Source organism: Olea europaea, unplaced genomic scaffold, assembly GCF_002742605.1.
Source record: "Olea europaea var. sylvestris unplaced genomic scaffold, O_europaea_v1 scaffold1404, whole genome shotgun sequence".
In the NCBI taxonomy this organism is placed as follows: domain Eukaryota; kingdom Viridiplantae; phylum Streptophyta; class Magnoliopsida; order Lamiales; family Oleaceae; genus Olea; species Olea europaea.
Window position 1 is genome coordinate 117,792 of NW_019231564.1, and position 10,000 is coordinate 127,791.

At 37.4% G+C, this 10,000-nt stretch overlaps 2 protein-coding genes across 2 annotated transcripts; one reads left to right on the forward strand and one right to left on the reverse strand.

Moving 5' to 3' along the window:
* Window positions 1-239: 239 nt before the first annotated feature.
* Window positions 240-3,121, reverse strand: LOC111375700 (APO protein 3, mitochondrial-like). The gene is made up of 3 exons (XM_022998569.1): window positions 2,289-3,121; window positions 1,344-1,774; window positions 240-888 (listed from the first exon to the last, which is right to left on the reverse strand). The coding sequence occupies exons 1-3, from the start codon at window positions 2,669-2,671 to the stop codon at window positions 485-487; spliced, it is 1,218 nt and encodes a 405-aa protein (XP_022854337.1). The 5' UTR covers window positions 2,672-3,121; the 3' UTR covers window positions 240-484.
* Window positions 3,122-5,528: 2,407 nt separating this feature from the next.
* On the forward strand, window positions 5,529-6,903 carry LOC111375701 (uncharacterized protein Os08g0359500-like). Its single transcript, XM_022998570.1, has 2 exons — window positions 5,529-5,744; window positions 6,551-6,903. Exons 1-2 carry the CDS (start codon window positions 5,561-5,563, stop codon window positions 6,634-6,636), a joined length of 270 nt encoding a protein of 89 aa, XP_022854338.1. The 5' UTR covers window positions 5,529-5,560; the 3' UTR covers window positions 6,637-6,903.
* Window positions 6,904-10,000: the final 3,097 nt, after the last annotated feature.

A 10,000-nucleotide genomic window follows, 5' to 3' on the forward strand; every position in this document is an offset into this window, starting at 1 on the left:
TATGGTGGTGGGGGGGGGGGGGGTGTTGGGGGGGGGGGGGGGGGCTGGGCTGGGCTGGGCTATAGCCCCCCCTCCCTCAGGCACAAGAAATTTTTTTTTAATGTATTTTTAATTTTTTTGGGTAAAAAATCAATTTTTTATGTGTAATTTTTTTTTTTTTTACGCATAGTAGCCCGGTTTAAAATTTTGTAGCCCGGTCTTGGATCCAATCCTGGATCAGTCCCTGCATGAATGTGATGTACCAAAAAATTGTAGTTTCTAATGGAATAAGTAGCAAAATCACTTTACCACCCACAGTTACTCAGTCCCCACCCCTAAGTTAAACTGGTGCTTGCTATTGCACCAGGTGCTAAAGGATGGGAGTTTTGTATCCATAAAGCAAAAACGAGTTGTAATTGCGTAGCAGTATATGAAAACATATCTTGAGAACATCCTAAAGCGCTCATGGTATCGTTACGTTACATCTGCTAAGAGATTTACACCTTCAAACAACCAACTTTTCCTCATCCAATCCAGGTACGACTACATCTCCCCACGTACCACTATATTTCGTCCCAACCTCAGCTCCAGCTCGTGAAAACAATTCAACTGCTGCGGGCAACTTTCCGTAGTATCTCTTCAAAGCATCGACCAAAAGTCTGTCTTGTGAATCGTGAACATGCCACACATACACGGATGGAACAATATCATCTATATTTGCTTCTTGCCAGGCATGTTGCCCGTCCCTCATCTGGTGCTTGAATGCTTGGCATTGCCGCACCCTATGCCCCTTGGGCCCTACTTGGACTTCCGAACAATACCCGCATGTTTTGACAGCATACTTCTGCACAAGTTCAATGACTCCTGACCTCATTTTTTCCCACGCCACAATGCCTTGCGCTGCAATACCTGCTCATCTGCACATGAATTAGCACTTCCATGGGGGTGGGAGCAAACGCTGTCAACCAATCATCACAAATTGAGAGTAATGCTGAACTTAAACTTTTGTTACAATGTAGTAATTTTGTCCATGTTTGTTAATTCGACCAACACAAAAATGCTGACTTGAAAGCTCAGTTGGCAAATAACTGAATTCCATGTCATCTTTTCCCGCTAGTTAAAACTAACAAACACGGACTGACTCACTATCAAAGTTAAGTTCAGTGACCAGCTTGAGAAAAAATGAAATTTAGTGACCACTAGTGTATTTTACTTTGGGGAATTAACATTTATTACTACAATTGCCTTTCGGCACTATATTAGTACTTACAGATAAGAATGTAAGCTAAACAATGCTAAAACATTGATGATGAAAATCCTGTAGAATGAATTTATTTCGAAAGGATAATATCATGAGGGCATACCTTTAAGGTCATTATGAGGGACATTTGAAGACTTTCTACTGTCATTCGACCTCTTCATCATCTCCCAAAAGCCGAAGGTCTCTATGTCCTTTCGGGATAAATCATTTTTGGAGAACCTCTTTTCGAAATCTATCATCCTCCCAGCAACAAAGTAAACAGGGAATTCTCTTCTTCGTGTCGGGTACTCAAGAATGTCCACACCGGCCTGAATGCACAGTTCCACGACAGCTGGAATTCGATCCACTTGCAGCCGCTCATTATGTGAAACGGCTCTTCCCAGCCTATCATACAGATGAAAAGATTCCACGACGGGCAATATGTGCTCAATGCCACCACTTGCCCAAGTATGCTCTTTGTTGTTCTTACTGCCGCTTACATTACATGTTCTGATTTGGTGTGGTGGACTGCCCACGTGAACTTCTCCACAAACACTACAAGAGACAAAAAGGGTTCACATGTGTCGTTCAATACAAGAGTGACAATGGTTTTAAATGTTAGGAATCTGGGGCAAATTTCCAAATTCACAAGAGGATCATTGTTTAGAAATTATATAAAGGAACAGAGAAATAAAGAATGATAACAATATCAATTCCAAGAACACAATACCTTAGCACACCCTAAACTCCAACGAGACTAATAAATGAGTAATCTCAGAAACATGCAAACACCCCCCCCCCCCCCCCCCCCAAATTTCTTGGAGACGTTCCTTTGTCTTATTCTAACAGGAAAATAAACGATGTGGCTAACCATTCCTCTTCAGTGTGAGACAGACAAATCTAATTTCTATTCCATGTGGAACAAGGGTATGAGTTGCCTTCTAACAAACCGAGCTTATGAGGAGGGGAAATTCCAACATTAAGCAACCAAACATACAATATTGAACTCAATGGCACTAACTTCAGCATGTATATTTATGATAATTTCCAATATGAAATCTATATGTACCTGCAAGAATAAATAGGAATGCTATCAGCAACTATGGATATGCAAGTGAATAACTCACTTCTGGCAGCTAAAACTTCGTGAGCAACTGGTATTAGTTCTTTTACCAACAGCCCATTTTCGGGAGGGCTTAAAATGACCTCTCTAACCACTTTTCTCTCTTTCTTTTCCAACCTAGCTTGACGTTTCACTTCATTTATATCAGTTACCCATGGCTTTTTATCAGACTTGCTAAGCCTTCTTGGTAGCTCAACATATCTCAACCCAGTTGAGTATAATGCACAAGGGTAGTTTTTCAACTCGTTTGTAGCTGAAATTTTCGCGTTGCAACATTTTGAAATTATCTGATTGAAGTGCAAGATTGTTCTAGCTCGTCTAAGGAACATTACTAGGATTGGTGTGTAAAGTTGGACAATTCTGGTTTGAGATTTAATAGTCAGGTATTTTATCGAACAAGATGCATGAAACGAAAGACATTGCAATGGCAAGTTGACATCATCGGTGGGGGTAAAAACTGAAAATTCTGATAGTTTATTCAGTCGGGGATTTTATCGAACGGATTGCGTACAACAACAAAGATTTCACGGAACATACTGCAAAAAATTTGACCAGGAACTGGAGCGAAAGTATTGATTTTCAAGAAACGAATAGTTGAATTGTAAGATCAGAATTTTTAAAAAATCACAAATTTGAACTCTAATTCAGATGAAAGTAAAGATTGTGAACTCTTGTTTGAAAGTGTTTTGTTGTGGCATTGGAATTAGTTTGGACTATTGAGAGTAAAAAAAACAACAGGGGTGGATTTGATTGAAATGGAATTATTTTTTAGAAAATAAAATGTTACAAAAATCTACACCCTAAAAAAAGTGTGGAAAATATTTTCTATAGAAAAAAATGACAAATATCGGAAAAGTTAAAATTTGGTTTATAAAAATGGCTATTTCCTATGAATTTTTTTTTCAATCAAACCCCCTAAGATCATCACTTCCCTATATGAATCAACCTTTGAACTGTGTTGCATTTGGATCCTCAACCTTTAAAAATGAGCATTTGAGTGGACAATTTTTCATTTCAGTAACATTTAGGTCTCTAGTGAAGAATTTTACCAAGACGCTAGGATTTTATTACAGAGATGGTTTTTCCCCTACTTTAAATAATAACAAAATCAAAACCAAATTTAAAAATCATTTTAATACCATGTCTTCTTCACTAATCGATCATATTCCTCATCTCCATCACATGTCAAAACTTATAAACAACATTGAACATTGATGAACTTATCTTTCTCTCTTCCATCTCATAATTAACACGGTTTACTTCATTAATTTTCTACATGTTGCAGGAACATTTCAAAAGAAATTCTCTTACGATGTGTTCTGTCAGATGATAATTTCCAAAAACGAAACACTTATTTGATAATTTGCGAAAACGAAATACTTATTTAATTTTGATTCTTTCAATAAATCAAAGTTATACTATGCTATACTTTTACAATAAGTTTTTTTTTTTTTTTTTTTTTGAAGTTTTGTTAAATCGAAGTTCTATAGTTCTTAAAAAATCTTTTCATTTTTGAATCTTTAAATTTGATGAACAAATATGGTGGACCTATCATGACCAAAACGACAAATAGAGAAGTGTTTTTTTTTCCTTCTTTCTTTATTCCTGTTCTTGCAGACTTGAAATGCACGCATTAAGTTTTTAATAGCCCCTATCCATCATCCATTTTTTCAATTTTTTTTTTTAAATCTTGTTTTTAACCACACTTTACATATATTTTACATGTAAATTCAAATCTTTTTACTATTTTTTTAACCACACATTATTTAAAAAATTACTATTCCGAAACTCATTGTCCCCAAAAAAACTCTTTTTAATGGTTAGCAAATAGGACATAGTAATTTATCTTGTTTTATTGTTTAATTTTTTAATTTTTATTATACTAATTCAATTATTGTTCAAATTATGTAATATATACACAACTCACTACTTTTCCAACCATAACTGTTAAAAGAAAATAACAACAAAATTGAAAGTTCGAAACGTATACTTCTATATAACCAATTTTTTCGCTCCTAATTAGTGCTATTTCCGTCAACTTTCAAAATGAATTAGAATGATCCACGCGATCTGACTATTTGGAGCCCAAATTTTTGAAAGAAGAAAATAAATAAAATTAAGATATCCATTTGTAGCCAATAATTTATCCACAAATTGAAGTGTATGAATTCTTTTAACTAGGGTCACGGGATCAATTTACGCATTTTTGAAAGGTTGGAGACTGAATTCCTAATAGCCAATTGCTTAAGGGCCAATAGTGCAAGTTCCCTGTATATAAAGAGCACACTGGACACTTATCGTGCCCTACAATTTTTGCTACTCAGTGCTCAGCTTCTAGGGTTTCTAGGATTTTCGTTTTCTATCCTCTTTCAGAAATAAAAAACTTAAGCATGAGGTAAAGTTCTTCCTTCTGTATTTTAATTTTGCGGTTCAATTTCTGAATCCAAAATTGTTCTTTCTTCTTTCTCTGAATATTTGCTTACTTTGCATTTACTTCTCGTTCATTTTTTTTGGTTCTCACGAATTCAGCTCGTGTTAGTTGTTTTCTTCTGCAAATTTATGTTTGATTAATTTAAATATATGTAATTTAGAAATTTATGTTTCTAGATATTGAATGGAATGAGGGAAGAAGTATGGGCACGGACGAAATTAGAAGTAAAAATATTCGATAGGTCTATTAGAAGAACAATATGTGTATTTTTTCCCCTATAGTTTTAAGTAGTATTTTAACATTTTTTGGTTTTTGATAATTTAATAATTAAATTAATATTGTTATTGATGTTTATAATTACTAAATTCTAAATATCAAAATAAAAATTGCGTGGTTGATATTAGTTTGTCCGTCATTTTACAGGGAAAAAAAAAATGCTTGCGTATACTTTTTCTTTCAGTATGAGCATATAAACAACGCTAACATTGCTCTAATAAACAGTGTATTTGATAATAAATTCAAGAGTAATTTGTATTCAGCTTTCTTTATGGAGTAATCAGCTAATATGTTGTCTATTATGTAGCCGACATCCGGAGGTCAAGTGGGCCCAAAGGGAGGACAAGGTATTTATTACAGTGCTGCTGCCAGATGCTAAAGACCCCAAGGTCAATCTTGACCCTGAAGGGGTTTTTACATTCTCTGCTACAGCAGGGGCGGACAACAAACCGTTCGTCGTGATTACCTTTGATGCTATCCATTTTGGTGCGTGCTACAGAAATTCGGTGACATGGGCGGCCTAGGAGGCATGGGCGGCATGGGAGGCATGGGCGGCATGGGAGGCATGGGCGGCCTTGGAGACATGGGTGGCATGGGCGGCCTTGGAGGCATGGGTGGCATGGGCGGCCTTGGAGGCATGGGTGGTCTAGGGGGTGATGCTATGGGTGATGACTTTGAGGATAGTGATGATGAAGGTACTGAATTGAATTGAATATTCGATAATGTATACTCTATGAAAAGGGTGTTTAATGTGTTTGTATGCTTGTGTAATAAATAGGATGTTCTGTTTCTGATATTGATTAACTTTCTTTATGGGTTGTTAATTGGTTGTTCTTTTCATAATATCGACTAATTTTCTTTTTGAGTCAGGATTGTTTCTTGTTATGGGTGGATAATGTTTGTTCGACCCTAGGGTGTGCCAGATATTTTCACAGTTATGTTGCACCTAAAACGATACGTTAAGAAACAGTTTGTTAAACACTTTCTAAGGAGAAAGTGAATTATAATTCCCCCGAAAAGAGCTGATTTAAACTCTTTCCCTTGAATTTTATCTTTATTTCTTTGATCGAACACTTTCTAAGGAGAAAGTGAATTTTAATTCCCCCGAAAAGAGCTGATTTAAACTCTTTCCCTTGAATTTTATCTTTATTTCTTTGATCGAACACTTTCTAAGGAGAAAGTGAATTTTAATTCCCCCGAAAAGAGCTGATTTAAACTCCTGCCCTTGAATTTTATCTTTATTTCTTCGACCTGTTGTACGTCACCCACCCTTCATCCATCGACAAAAAAAGTGACCGGCTAACTGGCATTATAACTTTTTTCATATTTTATTGTTTATTTGTGGCTTGCCGCTGTGCTCCATTAGCATCATATCTTTCATTTGTGAAGGAGCAGAATCACCACTCCTTACCTTTTTTAAGAGATTAAATATGCGTCTGATGCATTTGTACTTAGATTTGGTCACTCTCTTCTCTTGTCACGAGTGAATTCTCTTTTACAGACGAAGAAGTTGGAAAACCTGAGGAGGGAGCTGATGACAAGGTAGGTGAAGCTCCAGAGGGCAAAACCGGTTCTGCATCTACTTAAATGATTTGTGTAATTCAGGCCTTATGCTTTCGGTTGGAGTTGTTGCATTTGGTAATTAACGCATGCATGCGTTTCCTAATAGAATGAAGATTATTTATGTGGTTTTTATGTTGAAGAAAACATTGATATTTGTCCTCCCGGGCAGACGTTTGTCTTCCATTTTGAGGTGTTGTAATTTAGCTAAGTTATGAGTGGATTTTGTATCGAATGGTTTTTGAACTCCACATTGCTTTGCTTTCTATTGAAATGCATGTGCTGTTGCTTACACATCGGTGTATTGCTTATATTCACATGTCTCGGTGTATTTGCTTATATTCACATGTCTGGGTGGGCTTATTTGGAGCTTATAAGTGGGAGAGAGGAAATGGGAATTTTTTTTGAGGATCTTAATGCTAATCGCCATGCAGAACCTAATTCTTTTAGCTCTATATTTGACTTATGGGGCTTATTTTGAGCTTATGATCCAGCAGTAAAAGATGTGAATTTGTTAGATTATTTTAAGATAAAAATAGAGGAAATTATGCTTTTTAAGCTTTCTTTTTCATTCACAATCAGGCACTTATTATGAAAATAAAAAACAATGTACATATATTTTCAGTATTTGATTTTCCATTTTCATGAATCAAAGCTTGAAACCCCCGTCTCACTTGTCTTCCATGAAGGTCATCTCTGACCGTTGCCCATGAGCTATCCAGAAAGAACGAGTGAAAGAATCTCCATAGGAAGCATCTAGAAAGGAGAAGTTTGTCGTATTGAAGGGATTATTTATATCTATGATTGTAATGAAATAGATGATGGTTTATTATTTAGCCCTTGTTTGATTTCATTTTGGGGAAAATAATGTGTTTTGAATAGTAGATTGATAAAGAATGTGTGGTTAAAAATTAAGGAAATATTGTGAATTTGCGTGTAATATTATTTTATTGAAGAATTGTGTAGTTGAAAATGATTTTTCAGAAGAATGGGAATCAAATAAGGGTTTAATGATTTAATATTTCAGTAAAAAAATATTTATTTGCTTAATATAATAATTGAAATTATGATAGCGGACAAATATCTAACTTCAATGCGTAAATTATAAATTTGTTTGGCTTACGAAAGCAGGATTTAGAAGATTGGAACATGTATATAATTGCCTGTTAGTCAATAATTTGTGATTAGTTTTTAACCTTCTAAAATCAAGTTGTTTTGTTTAAAGCTCTCCGAAATGACTTGAGGAATATTTGGTCTCATTAAATTATTCTCTCTTAGTTTTAGTTACACAATCTTCTATAAAATAATTTTATACGTAAATCGAAAATTTTTCCTTATTTTTAAGGATTTTGAACGAATTAACTTTTTGTTCTCAGGTTGGGCAGGAAAGGTTGGAGAAGGGCAATCACTCATTTTGAAAACTAGTGATCTTAGGATCAAAGAGTTGGACACCACCCACCTGTGTAGCCTCGATTGGTTCACTAGAATGGTTGCAGCAATCGACTTGCACCAAAACAAGGCCAATGAGTGAAAATCTTTATATTGGTTACTAGTGTTTAATGGTTCTTCTATGTCGAGAGCCTGTGAGACTCGTCGAGTGCCCTTTTGCGGATTCTCAAGCAACAGCAAAGAGAGAAACCTTGCGGAGGAATCCTTAGGTTTTCGGGGCGTTGGATTCTCACCAATGTTTGCGTTACTCAAGGCGACATTCTCGCTTCCGCTTCGTCCACACTGCTCGCGCGGGGGCTTCCTTCTAAGGCGAAACGCTCCCCTATCGATGTATTTTTACATCCCACGGCTTCGGCAGATCGCTTAGTCCTCTTCATATTCGGTGCAAGAGCGCTCGATCAATGAGCTATTACGCACTCTTTCAAGGGTGACTGCTTCTAGGCAAACCTCCTGGCTGTCTCTGCACCCCTACCTTCTTTATCACTGAGTGATCATTTAGGGGCCTTAGCTGGTGATTTGGCTTGTTTCTCTCTCGACGATGAAGCTTATCCCCCATCGTCTCACTGGTCGACCTTGACCCCTATTATTTTGAGGTCGTATCTAGTATTCAGAGTTTGCCTCGATTTGGTACCGCTTTTGCGACTCGCATCGAAACAGTGCTTTACCCCTAGTTGTCCAGTCAACTGCTGCACCTCAACGCATTTCGGGGAGAACTAGCTAGCTCTAGGTTCGAGTGACATTTCACCCCTAACCACAACTCATCCGTTGATTCTTCAACATCAGTCGGTTCGGACCTCTACTTAGTTCCACCCAAGCTTCATCTTGGTCATGAATAGATCACCCAAGTTTGGGTCCATAAGCAGTGACAATTGCCCTATGAAGACTCGCTTTCGCTATGGCTCCGGTGGGTTTCCTTAACCAAGCCACTGCCTGTGAGTCGTCGGCTCATTCTTCAACAGGCACACGGTTAGAGACCTGGCTCCTTCCACTGCTTGGGAGCTTACGGTTTCATATTCTATTTCACTCCCCGATGGGGGTTCTTTTCACCCTTTCCTCACGGTACTACTTCGCTATCGGTCACCCAGGAGTATTTAGCCTTGCAAGGTGGTCTTTGTTGATTCACACGGGATTCCATGTGTCCCATGCTACTCGGGCCAAGTGTAAGCTAGTGATGTTTTCGGCTACGGACTTTCACCATCTAGGGTGCAGCATTCGTGCTGCTTCGCCTAGCAGCACGATGCTTGTATTGCTCTCTCACAACATCGTGTTCACGGTTTAGGCTGCTCTTATTTTGCTCGTCACTACTACGGGAATCACTTTTGCTTTTTTATTTTCCTCTGGCTACTAAGATGTTTCAGTTCGCCAGGTTCTCTTGCCTGCCCATGGATTCAGCAGCAGTTCGAAAGGTTGCCCTATTCGGGAATCTCCGAATCTATGCTTATTTTCAACTCCCCAAAGCATTTCGTCGATTACCATGCCCTTCCTCGTCTCTGGGCACACTTGTTGATATGAATCATTTGAACTGAAATTTAGAATGGGTAGACTTGACAATATGAATCATTTGAAAAATAAACGTATTCGTTCTGTAGCGGATCTTTTACAAGATCAATTCGGATTGGCTCTGGTTCGTTTAGAAAATGTGGTTCGAGGAACTATATGTGGAGCAATTCGGCACAAATTGATACCGATTCCTCAGAATTTAGTAACTTCAACTCCATTAACAACCACTTATGAATCTTTTTTGGTTTACACCCCTTATCTCAAGTTTTGGATCGAACTAATCCATTGACACAAATAGTTCATGGGAGAAAATTGAGTTATCTAGTCCTTGGAGGACTAACATGGTGAACTGCTAGTTTTCGGATACTAGATATCGATCCTAGTCATTATGGGTGTATTTGCCCAATTGACACATCTGAGGGAATCAATGTTGGACTTATTA